The sequence below is a fragment of the Labrus bergylta genome, chromosome 9 (assembly GCF_963930695.1).
Source record: "Labrus bergylta chromosome 9, fLabBer1.1, whole genome shotgun sequence".
Classification (NCBI taxonomy): Eukaryota; Metazoa; Chordata; class Actinopteri; order Labriformes; family Labridae; genus Labrus; species Labrus bergylta.
This window is the reverse complement of record NC_089203.1, coordinates 28,220,828-28,242,508: the sequence shown is the minus strand read 5'-3', so window position 1 is coordinate 28,242,508 and position 21,681 is coordinate 28,220,828. Positions and strand designations below refer to the sequence as shown.

The 21,681-nt window shown below is 44.2% G+C and overlaps 1 protein-coding gene across 15 annotated transcripts in view; it reads left to right on the top strand.

The window, feature by feature from the left end:
- Positions 1-14,605, top strand: part of rapgef2b (Rap guanine nucleotide exchange factor 2b) — a 127,067-nt gene extending 112,462 nt beyond the window's left edge. For 11 of the 15 annotated variants that reach the window (XR_010666918.1, XR_010666916.1, XR_010666914.1 and 8 more), the window contains 10 exons: positions 61-272; positions 695-818; positions 1,279-1,302; positions 2,939-3,162; positions 3,560-3,727; positions 4,696-4,845; positions 6,282-6,483; positions 6,753-7,297; positions 8,493-8,919; positions 11,064-14,605. Coding sequence is in view for 2 of the 15 variants with exons in the window: in XM_065959001.1 (XP_065815073.1) it covers positions 61-272; positions 695-818; positions 1,279-1,302; positions 2,939-3,162; positions 3,560-3,727; positions 4,696-4,845; positions 6,282-6,483; positions 6,753-7,297; positions 8,493-8,866 (2,023 nt within the window). In the remaining 13 variants the exon portion in view is untranslated. The remainder of the gene's footprint in view (positions 1-60; positions 273-694; positions 819-1,278; positions 1,303-2,938; positions 3,163-3,559; positions 3,728-4,695; positions 4,846-6,281; positions 6,484-6,752; positions 7,298-8,492; positions 8,920-11,063) is intronic. The other 4 variants (XR_010666913.1, XM_065959002.1, XM_065959001.1 and 1 more) reach the window with 4 other exon arrangements.
- Positions 14,606-21,681: the final 7,076 nt, after the last annotated feature.

The window sequence follows — 21,681 nt, the reverse complement described above, 5'->3', positions numbered from 1 at the left end:
CTCTCTCTCTCTCTCTCTCTCTCTCTCTCTCTCTCTCTCTCTCTCTCTCTCTCTCCACAGCGGTCTGAACCTGGCTCCGGTCTCCAGACTCCGGGGGACCTGGGAGAAGCTTCCCAGCAAATACGAGAAGTTGTTCTCGGACCTGCAGGACCTCTTCGACCCCTCGAGAAATATGGCCAAGTACAGGAATGTCCTCAACAATCAGAACCTCCAGCCTCCAATCATCCCCCTGTTCCCCGTCATCAAGAAGGACCTCACCTTCCTGCATGAAGGTAACACGACGCCAAATTCATTTGTTCTCCCGACCAACACAAACAGCTGCTGTGACGTGCTCACGTGATGTAGAGCTAGGAGGAAGAGCTCATGGTTTAGAAAGCCACATGATGAATTAAAAACAAAAACATTTCACCTTTTTGGATTAAAACTCTTCTATTGTTTGTTTCAAAAATTTGGAGCTTTGAAAATGTATTCTCACTAGCGTTAAAGCTACCTGACCAGAGAGCTTGAGCGTGCACATTGCAATATAACGAAGGTAAAGCGATGTTATTTATTATGGTCCTCAACTGCATGTGTAGTTGTGGCTCTGCAGGGCAGTGCTGTTAGTGACTCTGAATTCTTCCTGATTGTATTTGTTCCCTCAGCTGTGTTAGATGTGACATACCATATTCACGTTCTTTCTTCCCATTTCTTTCAGGCAATGACTCCAAAGTGGACGGCCTGGTGAACTTCGAGAAGCTAAGGATGATCGCCAAAGAAATCCGCCATGTTGGCCGCATGGCCTCCGTCAACATGGACCCGGCTCTCATGTTCAGGACGAGGTAAGACCCCTCTCAAAGACGAGGTTTTTCAGATGAATAATCAGGACTCTCTGTAGCTCAGTCAGCTCTCCTCTGACTAACCGAGCCCTGGGAGGTCACACAGTTCATGTAGATGCAGTAAAGATTTTTTGCACCACGCTTTCTTCTCTGTCAAGCAGCTGTTCCCTCTGGCAGCTGTTCCCTCTGGCAGCTGCCCCCCCCCCTACACACATTGTTGGCCCTAAGATGTGCACAGTGCTTCTGTAAAAGTCTTTGTCTAATGACGTCACTTCTAAGCGGTGTTACCATTTGATTTCCTCTCCTGTTTGACTTCTCATGTGGGTCTTTGGTGAGATTCTCTCGTTGTGATCTTGGTGGTCTCTCCTGTCCTAAGCTTTGTGTCCTTCTCTCTCTCTTTTCTCTTTAATCGTCCGCCCTTTGCCCCTCCATGCTTCTCTTTTCATGGCACCCAAACCGCTAGGAAGAAGAAATGGAGAAGTTTAGGGTAAGTTTGGTGACCCTGTGCACCCCCCCCCTGCACCTCCTGGCCCCCCCTTTTTTTTGTATTCTGCCAATATTGTGTGCTTCTTTTCTGAAAGCCTTTATTTCCAACTAACTCGTTTGATTTGACTCCTCCCACTAACCCTGCCTCACCCTAACCGAAGAGCATCAAATGAAACAAAGGTCACTTATAGCTAACATTAGCTCACACTGGAATATTTTACATTTTTTAAAAATCCAAACAGCTGATTGAAACCATACAGAACAGACACCAAATCAAGTGTTTGATGTTGGATTCCAGTCTCATGTTAGCAAATGTGACCTTTTTTTTTTAAATCATGTTTTGTTTTTTTTAATAACAGCATGCATGCAGCTTTAGTTTCAGAATTGTACCTGACTTTGAGGTTTTTATCTGGATATCTAAACCTCCAAAGAGCCAGATTCTGAAAACATAGACTTTTATTTCTCATGCTTTACATTCTTGTGGTCAAATGGGACATCGACCGTACGTGCATACAGGATTTACTGGAATATTTTATGACAAACACATGGACTGGATTTTAAAAAAAAATAAAGAAGAGAAAGAAGGAAAAGTCAGTGCTCAGGTAGTTATGTCATCATGAGATGAACTTCATGACAGTATAAGACCTGCAGAGCGTTGAATCACCGAGGTGTTACAGTCACAGTTACAAGGTGTGAGTGCAGTTATTATGATTCATGTCCTTAAACTCAAACGTGCATCACAGGAATGTTCTGTTTAGATTTAGTTGTACAGCTTGAATCTGGATTAATGACAGGAGATACATTTAGCTGATAGATTCCATCTGCAGAGCCTGTGCAGGTAGACACTCAAACAATACAGAATTCACAATGACTCAAAAGAAGAAATGATTAAGAGCTAATAAAACCAGATTACATCATCGCCAAAGTCCATAACCTATCACCCTCAGAAGCCTCCCTCCACACCCACAAAGATTACACCACCATATGTACCCACACACACACTCACACACACACACACACATACACAGAAAGGATACTAAAACAAGTATGAGTCAAGATGAATGCACTCGATTGGTTTGTCTGGATCTGTGGGGAGCTTGTTCCAAAGTGCAGAGCCTCGTAAATGTCTTAAAGACATAATTCTATGAATTCAGTGGAAACACCTTTTTAAAAAAAAGGAAGCATTCCATCGAGCGGAGCGAACATGACTTCCTGTTGACTCACACTTAATCCTTTTGTTTTCTGTTCAGTTTGACTGAGAGCGAGCTCTTACTACCACTTCTATCAGCTCTGACTCACGCCACAGAAATGTAAACTATGACCGAGCTTCACCTCGCAGGACTCCGCCCCCTTTCTCTACTCCTCTGTTGTTTTTACTACAGTCATCATTCCTCACCCCCCCCCCCCCCCTCCTGCCTGGAATGACTGGAATGTTTTGGAGTTGAGAGAAATACTTTGAACTGCTCTCTGCATGTTAAAGTCTGCACACCATGCTAGCACTATCGTGTTAGATGCACAGTGAAGATAAATGATGTGCTACTTTACCTTCCTCTAATCTCTGTTTGTGTTTCTGTGTCTCTGTCCTCCCCCCCTCCTGTAAACATCTTATCTGCGTGGCTGGCTCCATGTGCGACCAGGTCCCTGAGTCAGGGCAGTGCCAACGCGGCAGTGCTCGACGTCAACCAGACGGGCGGGCACAAGAAGCGGGTGCGACGCAGCTCCTTCCTGAACGCCAAAAAGCTCTACGAGGACGCCCAGATGGCCAGGAAGGTCAAACAGTATCTGTCCAACCTCAGCCTGGAGACCAACGAGGAGAGTCTGCAGACGCTGTCGATGCAGTGTGAGCCCTCCATCAGCACATGTGAGTTTGCCGCACAAATGCACCAAAGATACAAAAGGACATTTAGGAATGCTCTTCACTTTGTTCCCAGGATTTATAGAAAACACAAACAGGGATGGGAACTCAGAACTCGCAAGACTTGCTGAAGGACTTATTGGCACAGAATACAAAAATCTGAACCCCTCAGGCCAGTTTCCCATTGTTAATGCCAACTCCACTTGCTGCTAATGCATTGATAAACAGAAGGAGAAGCACAAGCGGTCAGATGGACGCTCCCACGCTTGCAAATGCACCATTTTGATTCTGAAACAGCTCCACCCTCCGTTCCTCATGCTTCTTTTGACTCATACATTTCTGTTTTAAGACTTTAAATCTTGTCTGTAATGTACATTTGCTCGCGCTTCTCCCCCGTTCTCAGTGCCCAAGAATGCCGGTGGGAAACGACCAGACACCTCGCCGGTCGTGTCCAGAGCTGCCAGCCAGCAGAGGGGCCAGCTAGCCAAAGGAAGCCAGGCCCTCCAGGTCCCTGCAGTCGCCCTTTACCCATCCCGAAAGAAAGTGCCAGTCAAGGATCTGCCGCCTTTCGGTGAGATAAATATTCATCTGTATGCATTTGAAAACAATCAGTTTTTTTACCTGTATTACAAACTGTCTACCAGACGCTGTATGTACCCAAAGACATTTGATTTAATGATCAGTTTTGTTACTTTGAACAGTTGTTTGCGCGACCTTTTCCTTTGCTATGGAGGAGGATTTGTACTGAGACATGTACGATTCTAATAAGTAGATCAGGTGGAAGCATTTATTTGTTTTTATTTTCATTCATCTGGTTATTTCATTTCAACAAACATCTTTTCAACTTAAGATGTTGAATGAATCAAAAAAGAAACTAGCCCCAAGAAAAGAAGCAGCAACATCTTTAGAAATGAATACACAGACATACATACACATCAAAACAATAACATAAGAGAGAGAGAAAATCAAATAAGTAGAAATAAATAGAGAAAACCAAAACAGAGAAAACAAACAGAACAACTGGTGGAAACATTTAAGTTAAACAATCAGCAACTGAACAGTAGAGTTTGCAGGAGGAACTAGTCCACTGATTGGTATTGATAGCAACATAGCACATACATTTAGCTAACACTATTGTTTTGCAAAGCTACTACTACCTGATAATCGTGGTTACACTTCTCCCTGGAAGAACACTTTTTTGTTTATTGTTGTTTTAACAAATGTGCATACCAGCGTCGTTGTGGATTAAGTGGAAATAAGCCTCTGGACTGTTCTCTTGTCTGTTGTGTTTAATCCCCCCATCCTGTTATTTGCAGACAATAGCACAGCCAGCCTTTCCCAGTTTTTTTTTTTTTTTTTTCATGACAGTGCTGCCACCCAGAGGCCGTCTGACAAACAAGCAAATGACCAAAAAACAAAAAAAAAATCCCAGACAATGCAGTTTAGCATTGTCTGGGATGTCTGCAGTTTAGCCTTGTCCCCCGGAGGGAACAGCCGTGTTGCTCATGTTAATTCTGCTCATCTTGTTGGGGTCCACAGGCACCAGCTCGCCACAGTCTCTGAAGAAGATCCTCTCTCTGTCGGAGGAGGGGAACGAGAGGCACCGCAGGCAGCCAGAGGACACCGTGTCCAACGCCTCCTCCCAGCTCTCCTCCCCTCCCACCTCCCCACAGAGCTCACCCAAGAAGGGTAAGCCAATAATGCCCCCCCCTCCCACACCAGTCTCCAGGCTCCTTCCCGCTGTCATTACATGGTCCTCAAATGCCTCCTGGTGGCTGAATGCAGGCACTGCACTATGTCTTGGATTTGTTGTTGAGTATTTGGCCCAACATAAGAATGTTTACTTTATATTACAAACATCGTCGTGTTTCCTTCCAGTTGTTACTGATTAGGAAGTGAACCATTAGCTTTGATACAAAGCAGATGAAAGACAGAGAATGTTTCTCAAAGGATGTTTTGGATTTTTTACAACATGGACTAATGAAGAGTTTTCAGAAAATATTTATCAGGTGGTTCTGAGGCTGCTCTAAACTCTCATCCAGCTTCAATCTTTAACTATTTCATTTTTACTCTGACATCTTTGCCTTTTCCAAATTGACCTTTGGCTTATAACTCGTACTGGTTCCTGTGAGCAGCATTTGATTTTGTCTTAAGAGAACGGCACTAACATGTCTGGAGTCTGGAGTAATAGATTAGAGCTGTTAGTGTGATTAATTTAGGTCTGATATAAATGCATGAATTGGGGCGCAGGTGGCGCAGTGGCACCTGTGGTTCTCCAAGCGGACGACCCGGGTTTGAATCCAGCCTGTGGCTCCTTTCCTGCATGCCATTCCCCACTCTCTCTCTCTCCCTGATTTCTGACTCTATCCACTGTCCTATCTCTACAATAAAGGCAGAAAAAGCCCAAAAATAAATCTTACAAATAAAAAAAAAAATGAATGCATGAATTTATATAATCGCATGCTATTCTGTCCCTTTAGGCGCACCGTAGTATTTAGTTCTTCAGACTGAGGCATTAAAGAGCTCATAGAGAGAAAAGTTGCTGAGAGCAGCAGGGAGATACGACCTGCAGGCGAGTCGGCTCTACAGCTGATCTGCCTCAACGAGTCGCCTCTAACTAGGAAACATGTACTTACACGTGTCAGCAGTGATTTCTCTTTACTATTCCCAGTCCCCTCACGCTTGTTATCTTACTTTTCCATACTGTTCAGCACTCGTGTTAAACTGCTGACTCAGACAGAATCTGGTGCATCCGTCCCTAAAGAGCCGGTTGGCCAAGTTGGAAACACACTCTGCAATTACCCCTGCAGTCTGAGTGTGACGCCTCGTTTAAGAAGACTGACCCAGACGAGAGAGATATGGAAATAGAGACGATTTATGTTGAGGAATAAAAAAAAATGACCCATCATACGTTATTTCTGTGTTTGGAAGTTTGACATGTAGGAGGCAGTGACGGGGCTTAATCATCCTTTTGTTATCGTGAACATGCTCGTACGTTTCCCTATCACATGAAGGTTTTAAATGTAAGTTTTAATCTAGAACAAGAAAGTGCTCATGCTCATCTTAAGATTTTGTTATTGCACTTCTAAAGGCTTCAAATCATTCCCTTTGTCTTCGTCTGTCAGGTTACAACAGGATGGGAGACGCGTACTCAGACTCCGGTCACAGTGAGATCTCCTCTCGCTCCAGCCTCGTCAGTAACTCCTCTTTCGACATGGCCCAGGAGGAGCGGAGACTCCGTCACTCCGGAGGAGTCGGGGAGTCGCACATCGTCGGGGCGCGGCTGGAACGAAGAGCCACCACTGACCCCGACCAGTACAGCCTCGGGTAGGAACTCCTAAAAATAAGATAAATGAAATGAATGCCTCTTGGGCAAGGCTGGTCCCTTTAGTTTATTAATTCAAAACATGATCCAGTTGTGTGCTAGTTTCTTGTTTTAACTTTTTTTTGTAGGAACATACATGTACCTCAAGATGGCAGTAGATACACAAGAAGTTGCTGTACTGGAGTTTTGAAGCTCACTGAATTCTCACCATATTTCTAAATGTGTTTAGTAATTTGAAATTCCGACTTTTAAACTGTCGATCACATCACAGGTCGTATTCATCGATGCAGGACTGTCGAGGGATCTACACCGGCTGCCCGACGGTGCTCTCCTCACCCAGCTCAGAGGAGCTGACTCAGGATCAGGGCGATCGAGTTTCCCTCGACGCCGCAGACAGCGGCCGCGGCTCCTGGACTTCCTGCTCCTCCGGTTCCCATGACAACATCCAGACGATGCAGCAGGGACGCAGCTGGGAGACTCTGGCCTTCGGTGGAGGAGGAGGAGGAGGAGGAGGCGGCGGAGGTGGCATCGGGGGCCTCCCTCACGGGGGTCCAGAGGCCTTATTAGGGGGGCCTGCCGCTCTGTGGGCGGCTCAGGCCAGGGGGAGCTGGGCGTCTGCCAGCTCCTCCTCGTCCTCAGCCGCGTACTGGGGGGAGGACTCCGAAGGAGACACGGGCACCATCAAGAGGAGAGGAGGGAAGGACGTGAACGCAGACCCAGAAACCAGTAGCATCACCTCCACCGGGTCGGAGGAGGCCAAGCTGCTCGGACGGCCGTCTCCGTCGCCCATCACCGCTGGGGGTAAAGGACTCCTTTGTGAGTTTACCGCAGCTCGCAGTCACTGATGGATTATTTATTTAACAGGAAACATATTCAGTTTATTTTTAATTTGTATCACAGGCAGAAACGACAGCTTGTCACTTTCACACTCCAGGTTTTGTATAAATCACACTTGAGAGATATTTTAACCCAGACTCAGACTACAGGAGTTTTTCATCGACCACAAAACCTCTTTAGACATTTACTCAGAGGAGATCATCTGGGGTTACAGAGGGTTTAAAGATCTTATTTCCTCATAGCTGAACTGATCGCAGACTCCTTAACTTGTCCTGAAAATATCAAACATGGTAAATATAGAAGATACAAATAAGAGAGAGGTCTAAAAGGAGGTGCTGACAGTGTTTTGAAGAAAGGGTTAACATCATAGGCTAATGTTAGCTAGCTAAAGTTTTAAGACTTCAGGTTCTGGCTGTAGATTACATTTGTCCAAGTTGATCTGGCCTCCTAAAATGTTCCCATCAGGAGTTGTGGACATTCAGCTTTTGTTTGAGCAGCGTCTAGTCTCCAGAGGTCACAGAGAGAAAACGCAAATGTAGGCAGATTGTGGATCTGGGGACTTTAGGGTACAAGTAACAAATTCAAGTTGATCTACAGACTTCCAGACATTCAATACTCAGTGTCAGTGTAACACTTATCTCTGACATCACTTCATTCATGATCGTACTCCTCCTACTGTTCCTCTGTGTTTACATCTCCCTCCCTTTGAGATGTTTCCTCTGGTTCACAATCATCTTACAAACATCCTGAAGCTACAAAAGACCCAATAGTTTCAAGTCTTTAGTGTTGATTCCAGTTTGACATCAAATAACAGAACATGTTCAAAGTTTTTTTTAACTCCTGCAGTCTGAGTCGAGCCTTAGAGGTGCTGATGGTGGACTTGGTTTCCTGAGGGGCACGGGCTAGGCTAACTTTTTTTTCATGATGCCTAACTCCACTAACAGACCTCAGATTGTACAAACATGAAGGTGGGATTGATGTTTAGTCTAACTCTACACAGTTTATGCAGCAGAGGTGTAGACACTGTTCCTCTGGTGCGTCCTGTGGGTCCTGATGTTTCATTAATCTCTGATTTCTGCTCATTTCTTTTCCTTTTCTATCAAACAGGGGAACAGATATCATTCCAGAATGTTTCCAGGTCCCTTCATCTTCTTTGTCTTTTGTGTTCTTGTAGCACGGAAAGAAAGTCGTTACCGCGAGCCCCCCCCAACTCCCCCCGGCTACACCGCCCTGACCATCTCTGACCTCGCCGAGGGGCAGCACCCGACCACGCCCGTCCCCACGTCGACGACGACCCACACGGGCCGCCGGCCGCCGGACTACACCACGGCCCTGCAGCGCTCGCGCATGGTCACCCAGTCGCCCGACTCCCACCAGGCCCACCAGGCGGCCAAACAGCGCGGGGGCGGCCTCCATCGCACGCGCTCACCGGCCGACGACGAAGATGCTGAGGAGGAAGAGGAGGGTGAGTCCTTGTCTCCCAAACTAATCGCTCTGAGGAAGCCAAAGCGAGGCGCACAGCACACACCCGAGACTCCCAGACCATGAGAGTGTGTGTACGGGGGGTTAACAGGCAGGGCCCCCTCTCTCCCCAAAGGCAGGTAAAAAAAACTAATTTATCAGGTTGCCCCCTCCAATGAACCTGCATGTGAACAGGAACACACACACCTGGACTGAGACCCCACCATCTCCTCACACAGCACCACCAGGAGGACCGGTCCCACTCCCAAACCACAATTCTCCATCAGCGCTCCCCCAATCAGAAAACTAGAAACTCACACATTCAGTATTTATGATGTGGGAATTGTTGATTTGGAGTGGGACCCTCTCACCTTTTTAACCCCACAATATGTCATCATGCATGAGTCATACTGGTCGGACCAGAAACTCACTTCTCTCTGCCACCACCACCACCACCACCACCACACACTCTGCTCTTCTTCTTCTCTCACTGTGTGGCACTGTGCTGAGCAGCATCCATCAGCAGGCACAGTGCCCGTTAGTAGGACCCCCCCCCCCCCCCCCCCACTCATGCAATCAGTGCCTGAAAAAAAAAACATGCACCTCCATCCTCCTGCACCAGCACGCACACGGCCCCGCCTGCAGTCACTCTGGATGAAATGTGTGTTATTGCAGCAGCACTTTTCATACATGTAGATGTCGAGTGTTTGCAAAGGTTTTTTCAAATTCTGACGAGTGTGATATTCAAACCAAAAGGTGGTAAAGAAGGTTAAATGTTACTGTTCTCTGTTGATGCATTAGGACTTTACCTTTATTTAACCAGGTTGGTCCCATTGAGATTAAAAACCTCTTTTTCAAGGGAGTCCTGGCCGAGACAGGCAGCAGCAAAAACACAAAGTTACAGACGGAAATACAAAGAAAGACAAAGTACAATTTACAAAGCACAACATTTTGGATTAAAATAGAAACCATCTATGAGTCAAATCTGGGAGTCAGTCGTTCAAACAGCCGAGCTAAAACATCGACATCCTATAGAATCTGCTTCCAGGTCTTTGATTTTAGAACATAACGCAGTGTAATCACTAAAATAACATAGAAGACGGATGAGACTTAAAAAAACAAAGAGCCACAGATTTCTAAACATTTCAGAATATTTCTCTACCTGCTGGTCTCCGTTCATGTCTGCAGATGAAAATCAAATCAGAGCAGACTTTAAATATACTTGCAAGGATTAAACTATAACTGGGGACATTCTTTCAAAGTTTCTTGTAAAAGTTTAAAGACAAATACTCAGACATTTGTTGATAATGTTACTTGAAGTTTGGATGTTTCTTACATTTAAAATGAGGCCGTTACATAGTCGAGTCTGACCCTTAAAATCCTTTGTTTGCATCTATTGCTCCATAACCTTTACTGGGCGGCTCCATAATCTTTACTGGTGCTGAAACACGAGCCCTGCTTTTCTACTCATTGTGCCACCGTCCACTTTAACCAGCTTCTTGTTACCATTCAGCCATCTTAATTCACTTAACAAACTCACTCTCTGCAATGTTAGACTCATGTTAGGCCTTTGTTCATTCAGAATTTCAAAATAAAATACTCTACACATCGGACAAAAAGTGATACGGAAGTGATTTAAAGTATAATTATGAAAATATATCATCATGAAGTGCTCTTAACAGATTTCCCTGAGTCACCATGACACTAGCTCGGGTCCTTTTCAGCCCGTCATGCCCTCTCTCCTCGCCCCCCTCCCTGTCTACCTTTTACTCGTTATTATTGAATGACTGAGGGCTGAATCACCATCCACAAAAATAAAAATGATAAATTGCCAAATCAACTCAAAACTCTGTTAATTATCTGCAAAGAATAGATGCAGGAGTTATCTTTAGCGTGGACAGTGACGCTGCACCTTGAACCTGAAAGTAAACATCCAGAGTGTAAATCTTTCCATCAGACGTCAGAGCCTCTGCTCACAACTCGTCAATAACAGAATACAAGAAATAATAAAACTGACAAGACGTGCATTCGTCACTGTCATTGTCGAGTCGCCGCGAGTTGATTTTTCATCTCGTACTGACATGAACCCGAAGGCGGGAAATCAATGTGACAAACGATGGCGAGCTCAGAGAAAATGTTTGGCGAGTAAAGTGAGCGTGATTCATGGTTTGAGAGCAGCTAAACACTGACGCTCTTTTCATCTTTTCATTTCACTTCTTAGAGTAGAAGTTAAAACACGTCCACCTTCATAGTAACGTCTGTTTTTCTCTCTTTCTTCCCGCAGAGGACGAACAGGTGTCAGCGGTCTGAGGGTCGGCGGGGGGACGACGACGACGACGTCCTTTTTTTTGCAGTAACTTGAAGTCCTTCGGTTTTTTTGGGGGCGGGCAGGATCAAAGAGACAAGACGGACCAATGTGGACTCATCATCAGTTACATACGTGCCTGCCTCCTCCACTCGGCTCTCCCTCCTGATTGGTGGGACTCCTCTGCTCGTCTCCCTCCCCTGCCTTAAAGCATCATAAGGGGGTTGAAAGACCCTGCATGCAAAAAAAAAAAAAATACTGTGAAGAAGAGATGGAGAGAAGGTCAAAGACGATGGGAAAAAAAAAAACCGCCTGGCACTTTGGATAAAAAGACAGAAACCTAAGTGGTGCCGGGAGGGGCGGGGGGGGGGGTCGAGCCGCCTCATGCTCATAAAACCACATCGCTGTTAGGAGCGGTTTCTTTAACCTCCGACCTCCATCCAGTGACAACAACCCCCCCCCCCCCCCCCCCCCCCCTCGTGTTAACACAACAGCATCCTGACGTGTTGACCTTCATCTGCACTTTTTCATTTTCTACTTTCTAAAACAGATTAAAAAAAAACAGACGTTTGTTTTGAAGATGGAGGGAGAAAAAAACGGTCGACTTTGACTCTAAATGTTCCCCACTCCTTTTTTTTGTTTGTTTGTTTTTGTTTATTCTTTGACTGATTGCACTCTGGGGGCCGAGAAAACGAGAGTCAGCCCCAAGTCAGCCCATTTCCTCTGCCTGGACTGAAACAACCCCCGCCTGTTGGCTTTGAGTGTTTGAACTCTTCAGTATTATCTCATGTGTCACATGTGAAAGATTATCAAGTGTTGGTTCAAATCCAAACTGACACACCTACACACACACACACACACACACACACACACACACACATACACACACACACAGAGTACATTTTATGTACAAGAACATTCAGAAAAAAACACAATTTATTTCAAAGAAAAGCACTTTCAGCACAATCGTAAATGTGAGCAGACATTTTGGCCTGGATCCCAGGGTATGATTGATCCATATCTGACTGTCGGTCCACCTCGGAGCTCGTCTGCTTGGAATCAAGAGTCTATCCTGTTTGCTTGCTGTTTTTTGTAACTGGGCTTAAAGGGGATATCGATTAAAAAAAGCACACAGGTGATGGACCACCCACTGAAAACTGAGCAACACATGCCTGACTCCATCATGTTGGTCTCCAGAGATTCACAAGGTTACTAAAGCTGAAGAAATCAAGAGGAGCCAGTGCAGGAGAGGAGGTGTAATCACGGAGGGTCGTCCTTTTTTATACCTAAATTTAAAGTCGGTAACAATTTAAACGAAGGTACACATTGATGGGATACTTCTGAGCATGCTTATTAGCAACACAACAGGCTTTTTGTTCTCCACTATGAAGCACTTAATGCCTTTTTAACTCCTGACGCTATGTGATAGCCACTAGGTCATGAACTGAGACCTTTTCCTTCAGTAACCAGCTAACACACACACACACACACACACAGATCTATACTCACCAGGATCCTGCTGTGTGTGGCTCTGTGAGTTGCCTTTCAAGGTTTCCATGAAAGGATACAAATCAGATCTGGATCATGAACTTCCTATTTAGTATGAATTAGCATCAAAGAGGTGGATATTAAAGGAGCAGTCTGAAGCTGTTTTCACACATGCACTCATGAAACATGAACACCTAACAGCACGAGTTCTCTGCTGAGACTCGCCCCGTTCGGTCTCAGGAGGCAAGACATGTTGGAAATGGGCGGAGCTACAGCATCCGACACCATAGTAACGCTGTTATTTTTTGCCTTTCTATAAAAGCGATGTGCAAATGGACATATCAGAGAATCAAAACAGAACCTTCTGGTGACAGAAAGGAGTGTGAAGCCGCTTCATTACGTGCAAGATGATGCACGTGCATTCAAACGTCATTGCACCTCGCCGTGGATTTTCTGCTCATTATCTCTCCCAGACTACATGAGGAGAAAGTCGGCGTTAATACTGCGTCCGTTTGCGTTCACACATGCTGCCGACTCCTGAAATTTGAAGAGTTTAGTGTGCGTGTGAAAACAGCTGAAGTTGATAACCGAGCAGCTGCAGATCTCAGTCCTGCAGAATAAAGAGTTATTAAAATACTTTCTTACCATGATGCTAATAAACATGCTCAGCCACACCTGCTGGAGGTGAATGTGTGTCTTCAGTCAGATGAGTTACCTCTTGTGTGTTTTTTTATTTTTTAAGAACGGGTGGCAAAGAATCCGTCGACGTGTGACCCTCGACTGTACCTCTGATTATACCGACCTTTTCAGTTGATCTTGTACAGAGTCTTATAATAATACTCACAAATTTGGCATTCCCCCCCCCCCCCCCCCCCGACCTGAACATAACTCCACATTTTTTAGTGAATGTTAAAAAAAAAGCGCCTTACGATGCCATGAGTGCGTCCATTTCTTCACATGGTCGTCCCCGTCACTAATCACCTTTTTTGAAGAGCAGTTAGGAAATCAAACGAGAGCGGAGTGAAATGCCTTATTCAAGATACCCCCCCCCCCCCCCCCGACTTTTTTAAAAACGATGTATATTAAAGACTCAGTACAAGATGAAGGCAGGCGTTTTGTTTTCTCGGACGCGTCTCCTCCCTGCTCCTGTGCTCGCAGACTCCTCCTCCTCCTCCTCCTCCTCCTCCTCCTCCTCCTCCTCCTCCTCGCCTGTTACACTGGACGCCTGCGTCCACTTTACCGTCACCTCTCTCCATCAACGGAAGTGACTGAAGATTTTTATTATTCCTTTGACTCCGGTGGGACGTTGACGTATGAAGAAACCTTTTTTTTTGTTTGTTTTTTTTCAAGGCTGCCAATCAGAACAATTGAAAACTCCATCAGTGACTCGACACGTGTTGTTTTCTTTCTATCGCTGAGTCGCGCTGATCACATTGATCAGTCTCAGAAACTACAGACTGAGAAACACATGGATGAGTGCAGTGTGTGTGTGTTTTCCCCACTGTGTTCTGTGACTACACACTTCATGAGTTCATGGGTTCCTTTTTTTTTGTTTTTTTTGTTATTGTAATTTTTTTTTGTTTTGTAATGGCTGCAGATAGATTGTTAATAATAATTTGTTTGTGATACAGTGGTGACATGCAGCATTCACTTTTTCATTCAAACTCTGAAGATCATGTGCATATTAGCCGGACGAGTCCTATTTCGAGAAAAACACAAAAGTTGCACAAAAATGTACAAGCGTAAAGATCGGTGTGTAGTAGGTAGAACTGCTACCCTGTTTGATGTGTGATGTCAGTGAGAAATGTACATTTAGCTGGTGATGACCTTCTTTTTCTTCATTCTTTCTCGTACTGCTTTGGCCTGTATGTCTTTTAAAAAGACAATCGGTGGAGTATGTATCAGTTGTTTTTGTATTTTTAATACAATAATTGTAAATATTGGTTATATTTTTGTTCAAATGTACTATGTTTATGCCTCAACATCCAGTTTATATGAAGCTGGGAATCAATAAATACTGCATAAAGAATCAACACAGGTTTAAATCCACTTCTTCATTTCAATGTCTTTCTTTCCCTTCAGAGGATTTCCTCCAGAGGACGTCGAGTGTTTGCACAAATCATGGAAGCAGCTTCAAAAGTGTGACTCTCGTACGTCTCCATCTGACCGCGACGTGTCAGACTTAATAAAAAAAACAAAAAAAAAAACGAGATATTGAAGTCTGCCCTCGCTTTCATTTACTTATTGTGTGTTGATTTGTTATCCAGAGCTGAGAGAGCAGTTTAAGTCCCAGCTCTCATTTATTTCTCTCCTCTCTAACTTATTTCATTTCTTTCTTATATTAGCTCTCTCGTTTCATAACGTTCCTCCCGCTCGCTGAGCGCCACATGCCGACGGAGATATGACCTGAGGCGGGGGGGGGGGGGTTTGGGGGATACATGCCGTTATTGTTGTTTCTCCTGCATTTCCTGTCTTTACGGAGATTTACTTATGTGTTTTTCTAACAAATGAGAGGAAGCAGAAATAAGCATGAAACGTTTTCCATTTAAAGCTTCAGATTAAAGCCGTAACTTTGAATGTCAAAAAAACTGCTTCTGGCTTTATGACAGGAACACTTGTATTACACAAGTGCACACTGTATTTTTGGAGCTTTATTGTAGAGACAGGAAGTGGATATAGTCGGAAATCAGGGAGAGAGAGAGAGAGAGAGAGAGAGAGAGAGGGGGGAACGACATGGTAAATGAGAAATGGACTTAAGCTTGTATATTTCTTTTCTAGTCTTCTGACTACTCAAAGTGCTTTTACACTGCAGGTCACACCCACACACTCACACACTCACACACTGATGGTAGAGGCTGCTGTGTGAAGTGTCCAAAATCCATTCATAAACATTCATGCCGCAGACGAAGCAGCAGGAGAAATTCAGGGTTGAGTGTCTTGCCCAAGGACAAATCGGACATGTTGCAGGAGCTGGGGATCAAACCCCTGACCTTCCTGTTGAGAGACAACTGACTCTACCAACTGAGCCACAGCTGCCTCTATGTGGGACATGAGCCATAGGTCAGATCCGCTTGTCGCCTCTGCACACGGGGTGTGAGCACTGACCGCGACGCTCCAGGAGCTCCAGGTGCTCCAGGAGCTCCAGGTGCTGTACATTTTGTTATCATTATTTTCAGATTTAAAAACTCTATGCCCCTTGGATGATGGAGAATCTGGAGTTTGGAAAAAATATTTAAATCTGTTGTCTTCTACCACACGAGGGCGCTGTTTTCCAACAAATATTACAAAATCTGATGGAGGACTATCTCAATGATGTGCACTGTAAAGAAGAGTGCAGTGTGCAGTTTCTGAGCACATGTTCATTAAAGCGAGTTTAAATGGCGGCCATCACTCTAAAAGGAGGTTATGTTTTTGTGTTTTTTGATTATAAAAAAAAGAAGTGAGCAAACTAAACCCACTCTCTTCTCAAAATAAACAACTTCTCAATTTGTCGGTGCCATACGCCCGTTTTTTAAAAAATGTGTGTGTGTGGGTTCAGATGGAGGAGGAGATGCATGAGCTCACAGTTTGACTTTCTGTCTGCAGCTTTGTTAAGCATGAAGACGCCACCACATCACATCCCGACATACTCGCACCTCATGAATAATGCAGACCGGACGGTTCTGGTTCCCTCTGTCACAGAGCCGAGGGGCCCCAATTTGTCACACTCTCCCAAAAAAAATAAAAAAAATGATGCACACAAACTCACATGCACACTCCTACACCAACTCTCAACCTGAGAAATCAGGTTTCACTCTCCATTTTCTCTCTCAGTCTCCCACATACAGAGAGATATGGAGAGAGAGAGGATGATTTGGGAGATGAGTGTTTTCTAGATTTTGAATGCAGGGAATTTGTTCCAATATTCAGAGTTTTTGTCCGAGCAGCTACAGCACGCTGAGTCTGCCTCTAGCATTGTCTCTGTTTTATTACTTTGTATATTGAAGGGTGAAGGAGAGGGAAAAACCTCGAGCAGGATCGAGCCCATGGGACTAGAGAAGTAATAATTGTTTGGTTTTGTTAGCAGCTCAGATATTTGACTGAATCAAATGATGTTGTATAAAAAAACTGACTGCTGAAGGAATGAGTTTATACCTGTATTTACCCATCATGCTTCAAGCCTAAGCAGTGAGCAGATAGCAGCAGTGAAGAAAACTTCTTTTTACTAGAAATCAGTTCTTCTTCATCGCTCTGAATCAGTAACCTTCACTGATTCATGAAAGGATTTAGGCTGCTTGTGGTGACTTCTGTTTTACAGAAAACAAGTCATGAACATGTGTCACAGGTCAAAGGTGAAATAAACACAATATCACAACTCGGTTAAAAAACAACAGTCTGTACCTACAAAGAAAATACAAGGATACAAATCCAGGAAGGCAAACCGTTAAAGGGGTAAGGCTGAGGGTGAATCTGATATCCAGGCTAAGGTCAAAAGATCAATAAACTTAGAAAAACAGGAAAGCTAGGGTAAACACACTGAGACAATCTGGCACAGGGAATTGGAAGTGAACTGGTTAAATGGGGAAATAGGGAACAGGTGTGTGTACTGGGAATGAACAGGTTGGGTCTATCCACCTAAATTCTTATTGATTACCTTTTCCACTCGCACCACCACGCACTGGAACGAGTCACTCTTTGGCCCATGATTCAAGATTCAAGATTTGTGTTTGTCACATGCTCATACAGATGTGCAGTGAAATGTAAAGACTGTTCCGCCATGCAATACACTCAAATTACTAATATACGTACACACACATATATACAGTAAGATAGAAATATAATGTCAAATTAAAAAAAAGAAATATTTGAATATACAAAATATAGAATAATGTAATTGAGCTCCTTGGAGTGACGCTGCTCTGTTAATAAAAGTGGTGACGCAAAACAAAATGGCGGTGCCCACAAAAAACAAAAGTTACGGACGTGCCCCAGCCATTTCCAAAAGTCTGTGGTGTATTAGTCCCTCGGATAATTGATTGTCATGTTGTTTGTCATGCTGTGCCTTCCATTTTGGAGAACCTATGGGCAGAGAGGTGGGAGTAGCCGGGTCTGAGATATCGAGGAGGGTTAAAAAACGGTATAAAAAAAACAAAACTGAACACATAAATAAAGAAATGATGAAACAAAATGTGACAACATGAGTGTCTTCCAACCATACGATGAAACAAACCTCTTCCTGGATATTAAAACTCATTAATATCATTTATCTTTCTCTTTAGCATCAGTGCTAAAACACTCAATGCAGCTGGTTTCCCATAAGTAATAATTACCTCAATGTTAAACAAAAATCTACTGTATCTACTACATGTAGGTTTGTACATTCATTTGACTTTGAACTCCATTCAGTCAGAAACTCTGAATATAAACATTATGGGCTGCATTCATTCCTGATGTTTGATTAACAAAAAAGAAATCATTGCAAGAAAAAAAGTGACTGCAGAAAAGTTCTATACCTACACTTAGTTTCTCTGTACAAAACAAACAAAGCAGCAGCCCTAATGCTCACACATCATGTTTCCTCTGTGTTTAAATATCCTCTCTGCAGTCGTCTGCGTTGGAAAGATAACTGTGACTCACACGAGGAAGGAAGTGGAACCTAAAACAACAAAAAAGTACCCGGAGCACCTCTGCTGCATGAAATTAGAAAAGAAGACGTCTGTAATCTGAGTCCGACAGTGAAACCACCCTCTGACTGCAGACATGGCTCACTTGACTGTGTGGTTGTGTTGTTCCCTCAGAGCCACCAGGGGGCAGTCTTCGACATGAAATGCAGCCAGATGGATGCGTCCACTCTTTCCCTGGGCGATGGGCCTTATCAAGGGGAAGCAGGCGGCCAGTGGTCCTCTGTAGATAGCCGGCCGGTTATGTGTGTGAAGCCCGGGCCCCGGACTCTCGACCGTGTTCAATCGAGGCAGCCGTGGGTCATATTATGGGACTGTCTGGATTCCTTTCATGGTAAATTGGATGAAGGCTGAAGCACTGGAGCTGAGGGGTGGTGGGGGGGGAGTGGAGATGTCACAGCGTTCAGCAGGCCTGTGTCTGGGGCTGCACACAGGCCCGGGCAGACAATTCAGTTAAAAGCTGTCAAGAGTCGAAGAATTGAGGGAGAAGAAAGAATAATAGAAGCAGTGCGCTCCTCTGCCCAGGTGCTTTCCTGCACAATTTGCTGTGGTAAAAAAAAATCTGGGCATAGTTCAGCGGTATGAGAGCAGACTTTTGTATTTTAATTCTTTGGATTGTGAAAAATGTTCCTCGTTCAGCGTGGTTCATAAAAAGAGAGAGAGATGCTGTTTTACTCCCAAACACCCTGCAGAGACTGTGTAATGGAATATCAGCAGGAAGTTCTTTAATTACTGTAAGTTGTTACCCGGGGTTATCTCACTTTATAATGCCTTCAGGTCTTAATATGTATTTAAAAATACTCCACAGCTGTATCATGACACTTTCTTTAAACGATGGAGAGCCACTTTTTGTCCATTCAGCTTTTCAAACCAGACTCTGAAACATTTGAGCCACATCCATACAGTTTGATCTCTTCTGAAAATGAATCCTTCAAAATCAGCACGACAACCTGCCCGGTTTTTATAGATAAGCAGCACCAACAAATTCATATCTTTTATCTGAAATGGACCATTTTGGTTATTTGTAAGAGAGGAATGGTTTCCCTCTGTTCAGGTCCGGAGCTGCTCCTGTGACTCTGTTCAGCCCGACTCTGGAGCGTTTCACACTGTTGAAGATGTGCAGATGGTAAAGTCGGATTTTGACTGAGCACCTGCAGAGATAAGTAGAGGGCAGGCAACAACACCAGACCCCAATAATGTTGAAGCTACGCCATGCTGAGGACATGTTTTTTGCCTCTAATATGATAATGCTGGTGTTTATCGATCTACAGACTGGGTATTTCCCACAACCACATGATACCATACATGAAGTGATATACATTGATTTTGGATAATGACCATGTACTACACAGAATTCACTACAACAGCTGTGAGAATAACAGCAGAGGCATCAGGGATCCTACAACTTAAAACACTTACATTTCCTCAGAGATCCTAGTGTAAGGCACGGGGAGCTGCAGAGCTGCCCTGGGTGGGTGCACACAGGTAACACTAAGTCTGCGTGCACACTATGCTGCCGTCATAAAGAAGCGTCAAGCTTACTTAATCATGCTTGAGGGATGCTTGCTGCTGGGCGTTTTGAGGCGACATTTCTGTCAAATTGAGGCAAAATGGCGAGGTAGGAAGTTTGTATTAAGTACATTTGTATTGCGGGATACTCTGTATTGATTATGTCCGGAAAACATGAAGATATTTAAAACCCAGAGCTATTGCTTTGGTGGTATTGTGAACTGCACCATGGGTCTTTCAAAACTGTAATCACAGCTTTGCAGCAGTATCGATTCTGTAACATCTCATCCGTACATGTATTTGCAAGAAGCACATGACGATAATTTGCCGTAATCTCAATTTTGAGCAGTCCTACTTCCTACCAATTTGTCGAGATTAGATTCAACTTTGTCACAGCACAAGTACAAGTATTGAACAAGGAAATGCCTCTGTCCAACAAGGTTTAATGTGCTCAGTAATGTGCAGGACGTTTACAGGAAGTATCTGATAAATACAGTAAATATATGTGCATACATAAGTGAATCATTATAACAGGCAGGTATATGCAGTACAGTAACAGCAGCAGATGTAAGATAATGTATATATGTTAAAAAACATCTTTCTGTCTGTGTGTCTGTCTGAAGCCCACCCACTGCTCCCACTCTCACTCACCATTTCCCCATAAATGAGTCCCTGCCTCCTGCCTCCTGCCTCCTGCCTCCTGCTCCCTGGGAGATGTGACTTACTGAAACCTGTCACCTCCTGCAGTAATGACTCTCTTGTCATTCATGGCGCTCGCAGATGAAACCACCGAGCTGGAAAAACATCGTCTCAGCGTCTGCTGTGGAGTAGAATGAAGATGAGCCGCATCATGTTCAGCTTAGCCAACGACAACAGTTTAAGCATTTAGCATTTCTGAAATAAGCTCGTTTGGTCTGAGAGTTAGACGAGAGCTTTAGGAGTGAGCTTCAGGAAATATGACACTAGCTTTAAGTTAGCGTGGGTTAGCACTTCCAAATGTTGACAGCTAGCAACCCATTACTTTAGCTTGACATAACAGCAAGCCGAAAAGCTGGAGAAAACAACCAGCTTAACTCAGAGAGGATATCGTCCTGTGAGCCCAATTACCTCACTGTACAATCATGACTGGATATTTTTATTTAGCTAGCAACATGCCATCTTAGTTCAGCACAACACCTGAACTCTGCAGGGCAGCAGCAAGCTGTCAATGTTAACATTTAAATCACTGTTTTATTTTGACATTCATCCCAGTGTTCTTGTATTTTTTGCAGTGTTGCTGTAATCCCGCTGTGTGTCTTATTGGTCATAATCCTCGGTAAAGCTTATTTTGTCATTTTTTATCCTCGTGTTTCTCTTTTCACTGAGTGCACATTTCCTCATTTTAGTTTTCAGTGTTTCCTGTTTTATTTTGTAGTTCTTGTCCTCAGTGTTTCTTGTCTTGTCTTACTTCCTTGGGGTGCGTGCACTAACCACCTCGTTATCTGTGCCCCCGTCTACCTATCCGTGTTATTCATCCTTGTAGCTTCTTGTTTTCACTTTTGGTTTTTGTTGGACCTTTTTGGACTTTGTGTTTTTTCTACTTGAAAAAAAAAAAATAGTTTCACCATTTTGATCTTTATTAATTACTGAACTCTGCATCTGGGTTCCTCTCATTGTTTTTCCTAAACATGACAATGACCAGTGTTCCCCCTCGTTTCATACTTAAAAATCCTGGCTTGGGCGCTGGTGGTCGGTGCGCGCGCCCCACATATGGGGGCTGTGGTCCTCCAGGCGGGCGGCCCGGGTTCGAGTCCCACCTGTGGCTCCTTTCCCGCATGTCATTCCACACTCTCTCTCTCCCTGATTTCCGACTCTCTCCACTGTCCTATCTCTACATTAAAGGCAAAAAATCTTAATAATCCTGGCTGAGCTAACAAAACATCCAGACATTTCACAACATT